Genomic DNA, 16,647 nt, shown 5'->3' on the forward strand with positions numbered 1-16,647 from the left:
AGTACTATAGTTTACAATGTATTAACAAAACCTATTAGCTTTTTGGACTTTTTATCTGTAGTTTCAAGCAGAGACAGAAAACAGTGCCTGATTTGCATATAAATATTTAACTGTACAGCTTGTAGAAATTTAGTAATGAACTCCCCTCAGAATTAATTAACTATAAACAGCTGCCTAGCCTCAGAAGACCTTGGGCTAGGTAATTTTGTTATTAAATTTTGATTTAATAGTAATCCAGTCATGATTTACAGAGATTTTATACAAACTAATTCAGTATTTTATGAATCTTTGTAATTAGAAAACTCTGTTGCTAATCAGCAAATACATAAAATCAGTAGGTAAAATTCAGTACATGAAAGTAGTTCCTGAATAAATAACGTTATTCAAATGAGAGACTAGTTGCTGAAAACTTAGAATGGAAAACTTCTTCAGTAGGAACGTGAGAATGCTGTCTGTATCTAGTGAGGGGGATAAAAAGCATGTTGCACATTATGTGTAGTATAATGCAGATTTGTAAAACGATACCCCCTTCCTGTTGTCTGTGAGGTAAAGAAAAGTATAAAATGATGTTCTAAATGGAAAAATTTGGTAGGGGTGGGGTGGCATTGGAAACGAAGGGATGAAGGCCATGTCAAATAGTTTCCTGGGGCATTTGTTTAATAATGTGGAATCTTGGGCTTTTTAAGTTGGAGGTTCTTTCTGAGTTAGTGTCTCTGAGGCCTAGGATTCCACTGTTGTAACAGGTACACCAGATGATTGCTATGTAGGTGGTCGTCAGACCACATTGGTGTAAAGAAGAGATTGCAGACCGTTTGGCTGGCCTGATTCACTCATTTGTTTCTTGCCTAAATCCTGATAGAAGTAGCATTTGTAGTTCTTTAATTAAAAAAAAAAAAAAACCCTAGTTTTGCACCTGAGCGTTTGTTTTTAAAGCTTCAAACATTTCAGAAAGTAAAAAAAGGAAGAGTAAATCTCCATTCACCCTTTAGCCAGTTTTTCTAACTACTGAGGGTTTTCTTCTGTATTCCCTCAAGAATGAGAAAGTACCTGAAAAGGGGTGAGGAAGGGGGAACATGTGTTTAAACTTTTTTTTTTTAATATAAAACTTTAAACCAAAACAACTGTAGAGATAATAGTAAAAAGTACCACGAGTGAGGATAATTCTGGCTACCTGGGCTACTGTAATGATTTTGAGGGAAAACGTAGTATCTGGAGATGTTGGTGCTGTGGTGATATTGTACACTGTAAGAATTAGCAAATTATGAGGCTGGGCACAGTGGCTCTCATGCCTGTAATCCTAGCACTTTGAGAGGCCGAGGTGGGAGGATCACTTGAACTCAGGAGTTCGAGACCAGCCTGAGCAAGAGCGAGATCTCATCTACTAAAATAGAAAAAATTAGCCCGGCATGCTGGTGCGCACCTGTAGTCCCAGCTACTCTGAAGGCTGAGGCAGAAGGATAGCTTCAGCCTAGGAGTTTGAGGTTGCAGTTAGCTATGGTGATGCCACTGTACTGTAGTCTGGCAAACAGAGTGAGACTCAAGGAAAAAAGAATGAAAGAAAAAAATTAGCAAACTGAGGTGCTAGGTTCAGCCTTAAATCCATTCCATCATTTTGAGTTCCTTACACCTGCTCTTGCTCCTTTCTTTTCTTATGGGAAAATGTGGCCCAGCTGTGCCTTAGACTAGATGAAGACATTATGTTTTCTGCTTTAAACCACTTCCATCTTCAGGAACTACAGAAGGTTTTCTCCCTTAGCTGAGGAGGGAAGTTGGGCAATTGCGTGATGCTATTTGAATCCTTATCTTTTGATCCATGCAGCTACTAAATAAGTGCCTGGTGTCAGAGCTTACTTCAGTTGCACAAAGGCAATGGACTGGCAAGAATTAAAACAGCTATTTGTTAGGCCACAATTATTTTAAATTTTCTGTATTTTTAAGAAAAAAATTTTTTACAATTCAGTTTATTTTCCCATAAATTTTCTGTATTTAAGAGAGTGTTTTGATGATGCCTAGTAGAGAAATGCATTGTGTCGAGAGCTCTTTGGAAAATGAAATTAAGAAAGTCTGTATTATCTTGTTTGTTTTTTACAGATATTGAAGCACAGATTCGAGAAATTCAAGGCAAGAAGGCAGCTCTTGATGAAGCTCAAGGAGTGGGCCTTGATTCTACAGGTTACTATGACCAGGAAATTTATGGTGGAAGTGACAGCAGATTTGCTGGATATGTGACATCAATTGCTGCAACTGAACTTGAAGATGTAAGTTACAAATTGTGTATAAGAGGCAAGCATTTTTTTTCAAAGAGAGTGAGAAATATTTGTTTGAGTCATCTGCTTTAATCTGGAGAGACATTTTTGGGATCTTTTAGAAGATAAAACTATTGAAGGTGTTTTTCCTCTCCAAGGTTCAGAAATCTCACTGGATGTGTTCAGTTCTGAATCTTTATGTTAAAGATATTAAATTACTAGTTTGTTTAATCCAGCAAAGCACCTGCAAATCATTAACTGCTGTAAAGCGAACAGTTGTGAAGTTAATCCCTACTGTTATGTACTGGCTCTATTTAGAGTAGCTCATGTGAGAAGTGACTAGATTGTAAATAGCCATCTGTCCTTGTGACTTGATTTCTGATTTGTACTTGATACTGTTTGTTTTTCTCCCCTTGGCATCTTAATGTGAATCAAATTTTTCTTGTCGCTGATATTTATGAGCTTTTCATGTTCATTTTAGTTACTATGGAGGGTGACTGAAATCTCTCACAGTGTTTTTTATGTATTCCACATGCTTATATTTTATCAGACCATCCCAAACATGCAAATTTGTTGGAATATTTATTTTTGTGTGATTCAGTTACATACAAACTTTATTTTACATATATAATCAAATTGGTTATTTTTATGAAATTCAAGTCATATGTTATAGTTGGCACTTTTTTTTTCTTTAGAGAAAAATTTAAAAGCCCAAAGGTGAACTTTCTACAAACCAATTACGGACTAGTTAGTGTACTGTATTTTGGGTTCTCATACTGTAATGGTAAAAGACAGCGATGGCTATATATTCCAGAAGCTTGGAGGTGAAATTGTATTTCATTTTTAAATATATGAGGTATTAAGACCTTGAGAATCACCCAGTGGTGTACTTTACACTGTTATACTAGAAAAGTAACAGTGTAACATTGTTTTGTATAAACATATTACTGGGAACAGATACATTTAAAAGTAATTCCTTTTTACTTGTTTCTGTGACTGTTACATCATGTTAAAAGGCATGAGTGGGAAAACAGAAATTTGAAAGTTCTAAAATGAGCTGTTTATAGTTACCAAATTTGCAAAACATTTCATCACATCTTCTGTAAGAAAAATGCTCAGGTTTTTCTAGTCCATACCTATTTTATTTCAATTGACTTCTGCAGAAAGCTTTCCTTGTTTAATAATTTTAAGAGTAAAGAGAACTAAATTTAAATTTTTAATAGCTTTTTTTTTTCCTTTCAAGAGGTGGGGTCTCTGTTGCCCAGGCTAGAGCACAGTGGCCTGATCGTAGCTCACTGTAGCTTCCAACTCCTGGGCTCAGGCGGTCCTCCTGCACACACTACCATGCCCGGCTTCTTTAATAGCTTTTTGAATGAACAAAACCTAATAGTGTTTACAAGTTCTGTGAACTAGGGCTTAGACATCACACTGTCAATAAATCTTTTGATTTCATGTTGAGTCTTTGTGTATTCTTTCTGACTTTAAGTTTTGACATTTTGCTTGTGCCTTTTTGGGGGGGTATCATTGCAGGATGACGATGACTACTCATCATCTACAAGTTTGCTTGGTCAGAAGAAGCCAGGATATCATGCCCCTGTGGCATTGCTTAATGACATACCACAGTCAACAGAACAGGTGACTGTTTTTCTTTTATATATACCTTATACACATAGGTGAAGTTTTTTAAAACCATCATTTATTCAGCTGTAAAAAAGGTAAATGTCTGAGTTTCTTTCCGTTGAAGCCCATAAATTTTAAAAGTCATTTCTTAGAATGTTTTGAGTAGAGTTGATTTGGGATATTAGAAATAATGCTTAGTTTATTTTGCACAGGTAATCATTTCATGAAGCATTAAACTGTGGAAATGTTAACGTGTATATTACCTCAGTTTCATATGCCTTATTTTTTCATTTTAACATCCACAAAATAATACAGAATATTTTATTAGTAGGCCTGTATTGAACATTTGTATGTGTTTTATAAAGTTCTGATTTTATATTCTCCATTGTTATTTAATAAAGTGGATATTAAGTGAGACATACCTCTTTTCAGTATGATCCATTTGCTGAGCACCGACCTCCAAAGATTGCAGACCGGGAAGATGAATACAAAAAGCATAGGCGGACCATGATAATTTCCCCAGAGCGTCTTGATCCTTTTGCAGATGGTAATTCTTTTCCCACTTTTCTATAAGTATTCAAAAATTTATTTGTATTAAGTTGTCTTTAGCCCTTTGATTTTTTTTGGCATGCTTATGAATTTGCTTTTCTTTTTTAAAATCCCCCTTATATATATTTGTATAGATTTGGTTGAAGTCACAGATGCCATATTCTTCATCTTTGTAATGCAAGTTTTCTTTCCAGGTAGAAGGACAAGAAAATAATGAGCCAATGCCATAGAAACGCAAAGGGTTAAAGGTTTTTCTTTTACTTTTGTTTTGGGTACGCTTTCTATACTTTGAACAAATGTGTTTTTCTGCTCAAAATACTTTCAAGTTATTGAAAGTTTTCATTCCAAATCTTAGATTTTTAGGATTGTTACTTTTGAGAAACTGTTTCTCACACTAGAGCTCCCCCCATATTGCTCTAAATATAGCTTAGTAAATGCACCTACTTTGCTCTAAGCATACTTAAAGTTAAAACAAAAGTATGTATACAAAGACTTTGATATTTTTAATAGTTGGAGTCTGTTTTGCTAATTTTAGTGTGCAAGTCAGCACAAGGGGCATAGTGAGCCTGATGGAAGCTTTCCTCAGGTGAGTGAGTTTCACAATCAAAATTAGGTGCCTGTTTCTTAAAATTAGATTCTGCTGCAGGTTTTTACATACTAGACTTTCAGCCTGCATGAATTAGTAGGGATATTCTTTTTTTACTTGCATAATTGTAATTGATTTAAACATGTATGTCAGAATTCACAGGCCCATACTAACTGTCCTTAATTTCTTTCCTACAGCAGTACTGCTATATGCCAGTCCTGTCTGCATTCTTAAGGGTGCAGTTCAACACATCCTCTCTAGATTATGGTGAAAAAGTATTCCAAAGGAAGTCTTATCAGAGCTAGTGTCAGAAAGAATGACACTACCAATTGGGCATGATCTTCAGCATAGGAATGTCTTAGAATTTTATTATTTTTTCCTAAATTGTGATGCTATACCACTTGTATAGCTAATTATCACATTTCTAAAGCATAGTGTGCCTCTGTGAATCTTGTTAAATACTGTTTGGGCTTCTTTAAGATAATTTGAAGTTTGAAAAGCAAATGCTGAAACTTTAATCAAGAGACTAACACATCTCTTTGTACACCACTTTTCTTCTGTGTTCATCATAATTGGTGGAAGTAATATATTTCAAGTAATATGTTTTGAGTTGTAATTTATACTTTCTAAGAAATAAAAATATGTTTTTCTGGGTCAACAAAACTTTAAAAAAAAGCATGAAGCCCTTTTTAGTAACATGACATCAGAATAAGAGTATAGGTATATTTTTAAAAATCAAATTTTCTAAACTACGACTGTTTTAGAACATGTATGAAGAACTTATCTAGTAATAGTTATCTGTAGTCAAGATTTTAACAGCTTGCGACAGGTAATGTTTTGAATATAAATATCTTTCCAAAGTGTTACTAATGGTAAAGAGATAATTTTCTAGGCTTCTATTCTGCTGCTTGAAGTCAGAACTGCTGATGGAGACAAAGGCACGAAAGTGTACGTATTCCGGATTAGCAACCCAGGAACCCATCACTTCTGAAGACTAAACTGTGCTGTCATTTTGTTTTTATATGCATAAAATATTTGTTTTAAACTGCTGTAGATATGTTTGTGTTCAAACAGGTTAAATTGATCAGCAAACTCAATAAAAAGTAAGATGTATAATTATTAAAGTTTTCCATCAAAAAATAAATTAAATGATTATGGAATAACATAATGTTAGAGCAGGGCAGATAAATCAGTTGAACCTAATTATCATTTATTTATTGTACTCTTGTCCTGTTGCTGTTCTTTTCTGCAGGAGGGAAGACCCCTGATCCTAAAATGAATGCCAGGACTTACATGGATGTAATGCGAGAACAGCATTTGACTAAAGAAGAAGTATGTGAACCTGCTTCTTATTTTAATGGTTGTGAAAGAATGTAGAGAGAGTTGAAATTGAGTGGCTGTTTTTTGTTTTTTTGGGGTGTGGTTTTTTGTTTTTTTTTTTTTTGCTATTTGCTGCACAAGTAATATTTTAATGGTATTAATAAAAATTGACTTGAAAAAGGATGTTACCCCAAATTATACCACCTCCCAGATATGACTTTTCATATCCTTTTCTAGTCCCAGGCTCCTTGGCCATATATGTACGTATATATCTTACAGTAGATGTATCTGTGGGGAGAGGGTCTGATGGTGTGTGTCTGAAGCCAGTGTGTTAGGGAAAAGTCAGATAGTTCAGTAATTCATAGTTTTAAATATAATAAAACAGTTTTATTTTTGCTTTTTACCATTTTTCTATCTTGTTATGTTATATAGTTAATTGCTATTTATATGAATTAAGGAAACTATTTTTCAGTGGAAGCATTTTGGTTCCATACTTATTGAAAAGTCAGTCAAATTTAGCATTGAAGGGTTGTGTACCAACTTTGGTGACACTAATGTTGATTTCTGACAACCCACGACCATCAGACCAGCCGTGTACCATTGACTGAAGATTTTACTTCACCTGCTGTGTATAAAGTAGGGTGTGCTATGTTATAAGTTCTGTCCTTGGCTTGTCTCTTATTTGGAAAGAAAGACATGTAAAATTGGAAATACAGAAAAGAGGGAGAATAAGGAATATGACTACCAGTAGCATTGAAAGGAGACTGAGCAAAGTGTAAAATAGGATATTAAATAAAATGACTGTGCACATGACAAAAATATATTGAAAGCATTTTAAAGCTAAATATTAAATGCTTTTTCAAATATTTTTCAGCGAGAAATTAGGCAGCAGCTAGCAGAGAAAGCTAAAGCTGGAGAACTAAAAGTCGTCAACGGAGCAGCAGCATCCCAGCCTCCGTCAAAACGAAAACGGCGTTGGGATCAAACAGCTGATCAGACTCCTGGTGCCACTCCCAAAAAGCTGTCAAGTTGGGATCAGGCAGAGGTAATTTCTTTTTTTATTATATTTAACATTTTTTCCCTTGTTACAGAGTGTATTAGTCTGTTTGGGCTGAGATGACAAGATACCACAGAATGGACAGCTTAAATATCAGTTATTTTCTAACCGTTCTGGAGGTTTGAAGTCCAAGATCAGAGGCAGGGTTGGTATCTGGTGAGGGCTCTCTTGTCTTATAGATACTGCTTTCTCGATCTGTCTGCACATGGCCTTTTCTCTGTGTCAGTGAGCTGTGTTGTCTCTTTTCTTCCTGTTAAGGACACCAGTCCTATCAGATTAGGACCCTACCCTTATGATCTAATTTGATCTTAATTACCTCCCTAAAGACCCAGTCTCCAAATACGGTAACATTGTCCTTCAACATAGGAAGGGAGTGGGGGGCAGGATGCAATTCAGTCTATATCATGGAGTAAAAGAATGTTCCGTTTTGGAATATTAAATATAGACATATAGGGTATGTTTCATTATGGAGATTGAGTACAATACAGTAGTCTTATTTTCTTTCTTTTTTTTGAGACAGAGTCTCTTTTTGTTGCCCGGGCTAGAGTAAGTGCCATGGCGTCAGCCTAGCTCACAGCAACCTGAAACTCCTGGGCTTAAGTGATTCTACTGCCTCACCCTCCCGAGTAGCTGGGATGACAGGCATGTGCCACCATGCCCGGCTAATTTTTTCCATATATATTTTAGGTGGCCAGATAATTTCTTTCTATTTTTAGTAGAGACAAGGTCTTGCTCTGGCTCAGGCTGGTCTCGAACTCCTGACCTCGAGCGATCCACCCGCCTCGGCCTCCCAGAGTGCTAGGATTACAGGCGTGAGCCACCGTGCCCGGCCCAGTAGTCTTATTTTCTAAATGGATAATTTAAGCCTCTGACTGTAGGCAGCTTAATCTCCTAGAGGACTTTCTTTTTCGTTTTTAAAAAGTTTTCTATTGTGGTAAAATACATAGCATAAAATTTGCCATTTTAACCATTTTTAAGTGTAAAATTCATTGGCATTAATTACACTCCCAATATTGTGTTACCATCACCACTATTTCCCAAAATCTTTTCATCACCCCAAACAGAAACTCTGTAATCATTAAGTAACTCTGTTCTCCTCCCCCTCTAGAGGACTTCTTTACACACTATGTCAAACCTACAGCAACTCATTAGCATCTTCATTTTTAGTTAGACCACTTTGTTTCCTATGTTTCTCCCAAAATAGAAGCAAAACTTGTATGTGTTCCCAACATGATATCTACCAGTATGCCTTTATCTTTTCTCTAGTACTCTGCTTTCCCTCCTGTTGTGATATGAGCTACTTATGCAAGTTGACTTTCTAAAGCTAACCCCTCTGAAAACAAGATTCAGGTTAGAATATACCTGTTAAATGGTATATAAATGACATTTCCCCTGCTTATAATAAAGTTATTTCTTAACTATACCTGTCCGCTATACTCTTGTAGCAGCCAGGGATGCTTAGTTTCATACATGCAGATAAAGTTACATGTTGACCTGACTGGTGATTCTTGAATTAAGATTTGTTAATTTGCAGCATGGTGACACAGACCAGAAGGAAAGAGGTGATACGAGGGAATTCCCGTCAGGGTCAAGCTATGTTCTGATCACCAATGACCTGTGGGATTGATGTGCAACAAGTGTCTTTGGTTATAAAGTATGATGTACCTACCTATCATAAAAACTATATTCACAGAATTGGCACAGGGGGTTTTTCTGGTAGGGAAGGTGTGGCTATAAACTTTGTTAACTGAAAAAGACAGGAGGATTCATTGTGATATTAAGACACTTAATAATACTGTGGAGGAAGTGCCATGAATGTGACTGGCCTTACTTAATTCCTGGGATGAAATAGTTTTGAATGCAGTGCTGCTGTTGTTGAATAGATCACAGTGTGCATGGTACTTCTTTCTTTGAGAATATTTGAATCTTGTCTCAGTGCTCATAACAGATCAGAAATACAAATTTTGACAGCAAAGCGACATTGGGCTCTTGTGAGGAAAGTCATCGGGTTAATACTTTTTAGACTTTTGGATAGGTATATAAAAGATTAGAGTGTGTAAGATCTTTCTTAGAAATTTCCTGGTTCTGTAGAAATGGTTGTATTATTAATAGATGTGTTTTCTATCATTTAATAATATACTTACAGAATAAAAGATACAGATGCTGTAAAAAATCAGCCAATTATGTTAAACTAGCCTATCTGCCTTTATTGAGTTATTACTGGCCTTGATAATTGATTTTTTAAGAAGCATTTGAATGTATTTTATTTGATACTGTGTTTATTCAATAAAGTATTAGTGCTAAAAAAAAATAAAGTTAAACCTTCTGCTTATGAACCATTTCCTGTCCTCTGTTGGGGACTCTTATGTAACTTTTTTTTCCCCCTCAGAACTAGTTTATCATTGGCAGCAAACCTGTTTTACTCTTCCTTTGTCTTAACAACAACAGTAACAACACCACAAACCTGCAAAAAACCATCCCTTGACCCTCACTCACATCCTCCTATTACCGTCCTGTTTCTGTCTCTTCTTACCACAGAATGCTTTGGATGAGTTGTTTCTACTTGGTGTCTCTGCTTATTTAGTCCTCGTCTTTTGCCTGCACCACTCTACCTAAATATCTCTTGTCAAGGTCTCTTGACCTCCTTGTTGCTAAATCCAAAGTCTTTTCTCATTCCTCATTACTTCACACATCAGTAACATTTGATATCCTTTGATACCCTTTTCTCTTAGTCTATGGGCTTTAGTCTCTTAGGTTCTCCTGGTCAGCTCTTACTCCTCAGTCTTGTTTGCTGGATTCTCCTCATTGTCCATATCTCAGAACTTTGGGGTGCTCTATTGCTCAGTCTTTTGAATTCTTCTCCATTTACACTCAATCCCTAGGATCTCATTCCTATCTTTAAAATCTTTAAATACCATCTGTGTAAGACAGGTCCCAAATGTATACATCTGTCCCTTGCTCTCCCCAGACTTGTGTATTTATCCAACCCGATGCATTTACTTGGATGGTGCAATAGACATTTCAGAATTGGTATTTCTAAAATAAAATTGTTTTTCTTTATTCATTTCCTCCAGCCTACTTTCCTGGTCTTTCTCATGTCTCTTTGGCTCAATCCAAACACTTAAGACCCAGTCATCCTATATTCTTTTCTTATTCTCTTACCCCATATCTTACCTGTAAACAAATTTTGTTGGCTCCACTTTTAAAATGCCTTTAGGATGTAGCCATTTTTCATGACTTGTCTCTACTACCCTTGTCTAATCACTATTAGCTCCAGCCTAGACTACTGTAGATTTACTTACATCTCAGGAAAAATAAAACAATCAGACCATGGCAGTATTTTTCTAAATCCAAAATTGGGATATACTAAACCTAGTACATAATTTCTTAACAGTTCAGTTTAAGATAGATCCTGAGGACTTCATTTGGTTACTGATATATGAGAAGATTTTATTCTGCTGAATATAAGTAATTACTCACTTTAATTCTGTGTTGGCATTCAATGCCAACATTTTAAAAACAGAGAGAGAGAAACTTGTCCCACTGGTAACTGTGTGCACGTAACACATCTTTACCCAAATCATGACTGTGGGAATTGCAATAGATAATAGGAAGAATTTATTTCCCACATTTTCTTGTAATTCAGCAGGAGGGGCAGATGCCAAAATTGAGATTTTGAACAATTTATGTGGTTTGTTTAATCCAGAATTTTTCAACTCCGAGTAATATATAGAATCTTTTAAAGGAAAAAAATACTGAATCTTAAAATTTTTAATGGTATTTTGCGAAATTGCAAACATAAAGCTATTTGGAATTGTGTCTGCAAGAGCTTTTTTTTTTTTTTTTTTTTTTTTTTTTGTTGAGACAGAGTCTCACTTTGTTGCCCAGGCTAGAGTGAGTGCCATGGCGTCAGCTTAGCTCACAGCAACCTCAAACTCCTGGGCTTAAGCGATCCTACTGCCTCAGCCTCCCGAGTAGCTGGGACTACAGGCATGCGCCACTATGCCCGGCTAATTTTTTCTATATAGATTTTTAGGTGTCCATATAATGTCTTTCTATTTTTAGTAGAGATGGGGTCTCGCTCAGGCTGGTCTCGAACTCCTGACCTTGAGCAATCCACCCGCCTCGGCCTCCCAGAGTGCTAGGATTACAGGCGTGAGCCACCGCGCCCGGCCAAGAGCTTTTTTTTTTTTTTTTTTTTTTTGACGGGAAGAAGGGAGAGAGGGAGGCTGCAAGAGCTTTTAGCTTTATACAGTGTGTTACAAATCCTTTTGAATACTTACAAGGCAGTATTTAAGTACAAATTTTGTTTTGCTTATACCAATTCACCTACTGCTTTGATATGATACTGTCTTTACTAGTAGAAGTTCTTTTGATATATGCTATCTGATTGCCCTATATCACCTACTACTAGTCTTTATTTGAACTACTGTAGATTTGTGATACTATTTAAATCTAATCTTTTTCACTAATGTTGCCAGCATCGGTTAGGATAATATTTGGTGCAAATATGTTTGTAATTATAAACTCATCTCAAAGATTAAAGTCATGTGGCAGTGTCTGGTTATAAGATAATTACCTAGGTTATTCAAAACATGGCTTATGTTAATTAAACACATACATATAATTGAACAAAACCACAACAATAGTATTTCTCAGAACCTATAGATTCCTTCTTTCCTAAGAAATGAATTTATACATCTCTAAGCCCCATTTTGAGTACTGATGTAATTAGAACCAAAAGTCTTTGCTGATCTAGACAGAGAAACCTTAGTGATTTTCTTTACCAGTCACAGAGCTATTAGTGGCATATCCAAGATATATACCCAGAATATTTTGTTGTTTAAGCTAGGACTTTTTTCAGTGCTTCAAATAAAAATGTTAATTGTTTTTGGTCATAAACATATTTGCTAGGATGTATGTATCTTTTCCTTTAAGCAGAAGGATAGTCAACTAGAGAATAGAACTAAAACTTTTGTTTAAAGTTTTTTTGTTTAATAGAAATTTTCTAGTTATTTCTATGTGGATGTGTAGATGTGTGAAATAAAATCTTTTTGCTTTGTGAAGACCCCCGGGCATACCCCTTCCTTAAGATGGGATGAGACACCAGGTCGTGCAAAGGGAAGTGAGACTCCTGGAGCAACTCCAGGCTCAAAAATATGGGACCCTACACCTAGCCACACACCAGCGGGAGCTGCTACTCCTGGACGAGGCGACACACCAGGTCATGCGACACCAGGCCATGGAGGTGCAACTTCCAGTGCTCGTAAAAACAGATGGGATGAGACCCCGAAAACAGAGAGAGGTACTTCTAGTGGAATATGGGTGTGTGTTTGGGTGAAATGTCTGCTTTGATGACTGGTATGTTTACAGACTGAGTACTGTTCTTTTTATTCTTGGGCGAACACATATAAAGAAGCAGCTGCTTTGAGGACAGAGTAAAGAACTGAGCAGATCGTATGCCCCATTCTTTGCCCTTCTTGAAGAAGTTTAAGATTTATTTAAAGAAGAACCTTAAGGGAAAGTAAAGTTTATAGGCTATAACTCTTTGTTTTTTATTGTGGCAAAATATGGTTAACATCAGATTAACCATCTCTAAGTGCATGCATGATTCAGTGGTATTAAGTATATTTGCAGTGTTGTGCAACCATCACTACTACTAATTTCTAGGATTTTTTTTCATCGCAGACAAAAACTCTGGCCTCATTAAACAGTAACTCCCCATTTCCCTCCTCCTCCTATCTTCTGTAACCTCTCTTCTGCTTTCTATTCTGTGAATTTACCTAAACCTCTTGTTTTTTGTGTAGATGATCTAAAGCTGTATTTCATTAACTGTTTATGAGACTAGCTGTAACAAATTAAGATGCAATAGTACATCTACTGTATTCAAATAATAATGTAAAGAATTTTTAATGATGTGGTCGAGTACTTAACATGTTATGGGTGAAAAAAGTGGCATCGAATTGTACATGCAGAGTAATCTGAACTGCATGGAGAAATGAAGGAAATGGCTTGAGATAGACATGTGGATGTGCCTGCATAGTGATGTTATGGATGGTTAAAAAAAATTTCTTTGTTCAGTTTTCCTGTTCCTCAGTAGTTAATATATATTTTTATAACCAGTGGAAAAGAAACAAAATAGTGAAAAGAATATATAAATATGAAATGGAGCTTTAAAACCTTTAATGGGTCTTCATTTTAGTAATGTCCTATGTCAGAACTTGATCATTTTAATATGTCAGCTATTTGAGCAGAAACAGTATTATTTTAACAATAGTTAAAATTGTGGTCCTACTTACTCTTTCTCTTTAAAGATACTCCTGGACATGGAAGTGGATGGGCTGAGACTCCTCGAACAGATAGAGGTGGAGATTCAATTGGTGAAACACCCACTCCTGGAGCCAGTAAAAGAAAGTCACGTTGGGATGAAACACCAGCTAGTCAGATGGGTGGAAGCACTCCTGTTCTGACCCCTGGAAAAACACCAATTGGCACACCAGCCATGAACATGGCTACCCCTACTCCAGGTAGAAACTCTTTCTTTGGAAATAATTGTTTTTCTCCTGGAAATATTTTAATTTTTTTCTTTGTGGTATTCTGTGTCCTATTAGTGTCAACTTTTAGCAAGAATAAGGGGATGTCTTGGTTTGCATTTATAATATAAAAGCAGTTAAATATTAGGGTTGATATTAACTGTCTTATATCCCAAGGACCTGTGTAATGATACATAATCTTACACTGTAAGTGATTACAAAAATTTGCTTCTTTTGATAGGTCACATAATGAGTATGACTCCTGAACAACTTCAAGCTTGGCGGTGGGAAAGAGAAATTGATGAGAGAAATCGCCCACTTTCTGATGAAGAATTGGATGCTATGTTCCCAGAAGGATATAAGGTACTGCAGTGTGAATATGAATGAGGTGGTATTTAGGACATGAATTTTATTTTAAATACTCATTAAAAAAAAGCAATCAAGTTTGCATTGACCTTGCCCAAATTTACTATTACCAGTCCATTCTTTTAACTATTTCCAAGTATGTTTCAATTCCAAAAAGTAATAGAGATGAAAAGAAATGATTGATGGAGAGCGTCTATTACTTGTTTTTTGAGACAGGGTTTTGCTCTGTCAACCAGGCTGGAGTGCAGTGGTCTCATCATAGCTCACTGCAACTTCAAGCAATCCTCCCTCCTTGGCCTCCCAAAGTGCTAGGATTATAGGCATGAGCCACCCTGTACTTGGCCCAAGCTTATTTCTCATATAAATACTTGCACGAGATATTATTTGTTCTAATAGAACTTTTTTTGCAATTATTGGCTAAGATTTTGTAATTTCCAAGTTCTGAATAATTTGACATGTTGACTCACCAACATGCTTATATAAATTCATGTTTTAAAATGATCAGAATTTCATAAGCCTGCCTCCTGTATTTCCTCACTCTCTATTTGATATACTTAATTAGCAGGTGAGAAATGTGTATTTTCAAGTTCTGATTAAGGTAGAAAATCAGGATAGGTGTTAATTCTTGTCGCCAAGCAAATAAAAAACTTCCTAGCTAATAAACTGTAAAATACTTTAAGTGTATATGTTGTTATAAAGTCAAGAAAATTCTAACCTGTTTTATAACTCTCTTAGGTCCTTCCTCCTCCAGCTGGTTATGTTCCTATTCGAACTCCAGCTCGAAAACTGACAGCTACTCCAACGCCTTTGGGTGGTATGACTGGTTTTCACATGCAAACTGAAGATAGAACTATGAAAAGCATTAATGATCAGCCATCTGGAAATCTTCCATTTTTAAAACCTGATGATATTCAGTACTTTGATAAACTATTGGTAAGTGATACTAGGGGAAATAAATTATTACATTTTGTTTGTAAGTTATAAATCATAACATTTCAGCCTACCTTTAAATTTTTTTCTTTTTACTATAGGTTGATGTTGATGAATCAACACTTAGTCCAGAAGAACAGAAAGAGAGAAAAATAATGAAGTTGCTTTTAAAAATTAAGAATGGAACACCACCAATGAGAAAGGTAAGTGCCAGTTTGTTAAATTATATTCATTGTATTTTTATGTTTAAGAATTTATAATTACTCTCTTTATCCAAGGGTATAGCATGAGAGAAGGAAATACATGGAGTATGAAGAATTTAGCTTTTTAATCAAAGAATTTTGTACTAATAAGGATGTTGGACAGATGAAATTCTCCTTTTCGTCTACATGGCCTTTAAAACATGCTTAAGGCTTGAAGGGTAGTTCATGGAATTATGTGCAGAATTGTGTTAACACTATTTGGTTTGAAGATGAAACATACTTTAGGGGAAATTAAACCATTTTATATACCCGAATAGATCCATTGTCTACTAAATTGCCCTTTTAACAGAAGACATTGAATTTTTTTCACATGAGTTCAAATTTCAAAGTAATTTTGGTGTAAACGAATGCATGCTATTTAGGTCAAATGTCTGTAAAAGTGTACACTAAAACATTAAATTACAGAAAATCTTCCTGGAGTAATTTTCTCATTCAAAATGCTTGATTGTAAATAAGACACACCTTTTACTCTACTTTTTTCCCCAGGCTGCATTGCGTCAGATTACTGATAAAGCTCGTGAATTTGGAGCTGGTCCTTTGTTTAATCAGATTCTTCCTCTGCTAATGTCTCCTACACTTGAGGATCAGGAGCGTCATTTACTGGTGAAAGTTATTGATAGAATACTGTACAAACTTGATGACTTAGTTCGACCGTATGTGCACAAGGTATTTTAATTTTTTAATATAAAAGGAATTCGTGGTATTTATGAAATTTAAAAATTCTAAAAAAAGTAGTTAATGTTACTCATTCACAGTAGATAGGAAATGTTTATTTATTCCCTTGGAAGACGCTCATAGTTAACCAATGTTAAATTTATACATCCTCAAAGACCTTTTTGTTTGCACAAGTGTATGTTACACATATACAAATATAGGTATATATATGTGTAACTTTGTCATTTTACCATATGGGTTCATACTCATTGTTTCATTTACTTTTATTGATACTAGATTAGGAATAGAACATGTATGATTCTATATCATGCCATTTAGTGTTAAGAACTATCTTTGCACTGATGCTAATTGTGCAAAATGTTTGTCCAAATGACAATAAAAAAATTGAATATTTGTTAGTCTGTGTTGCTAATAGTTCTCTGAAATTTACATCTACATCTGGAGTTTGAAATTGTGTAATTAAAATTTTTAAACAATTTGTCCCTTGATTAACAAAATCCTG

The 16,647-nt window shown here is 35.5% G+C and overlaps 1 protein-coding gene and 1 non-coding gene across 4 annotated transcripts in view; both read left to right on the forward strand.

Annotated features, from left to right (window-relative positions):
- The window catches only part of SF3B1 (splicing factor 3b subunit 1), a 37,509-nt gene that overhangs the window by 8,968 nt on the left and 11,894 nt on the right, over positions 1–16,647 (forward strand). For 2 of the 3 annotated variants that reach the window (XM_069489244.1, XM_069489254.1), the window contains exons 2-12: positions 2,092–2,258; positions 3,777–3,881; positions 4,299–4,413; positions 6,254–6,333; positions 7,196–7,366; positions 12,446–12,683; positions 13,693–13,905; positions 14,153–14,274; positions 15,013–15,210; positions 15,309–15,410; positions 15,957–16,136. In XM_069489244.1, the coding sequence (XP_069345345.1) occupies positions 2,092–2,258; positions 3,777–3,881; positions 4,299–4,413; positions 6,254–6,333; positions 7,196–7,366; positions 12,446–12,683; positions 13,693–13,905; positions 14,153–14,274; positions 15,013–15,210; positions 15,309–15,410; positions 15,957–16,136 (1,691 nt within the window). Of the gene's footprint in view, positions 1–2,091; positions 2,259–3,776; positions 3,882–4,298; positions 4,414–5,893; positions 5,950–6,253; positions 6,334–7,195; positions 7,367–12,445; positions 12,684–13,692; positions 13,906–14,152; positions 14,275–15,012; positions 15,211–15,308; positions 15,411–15,956; positions 16,137–16,647 lie in introns of those variants that run through there. The other variant, XM_069489341.1, reaches the window with a different exon arrangement.
- LOC138388018 (small nucleolar RNA SNORA63) lies at positions 8,716–8,850 on the forward strand. Its single transcript, XR_011234047.1, has one exon. It is a non-coding gene; the product is annotated as a small nucleolar RNA SNORA63 (small nucleolar RNA).

The sequence above is a fragment of the Eulemur rufifrons genome, chromosome 1, assembly GCF_041146395.1.
Source record: "Eulemur rufifrons isolate Redbay chromosome 1, OSU_ERuf_1, whole genome shotgun sequence".
Lineage (NCBI taxonomy): Eukaryota > Metazoa > Chordata > Mammalia > Primates > Lemuridae > Eulemur > Eulemur rufifrons.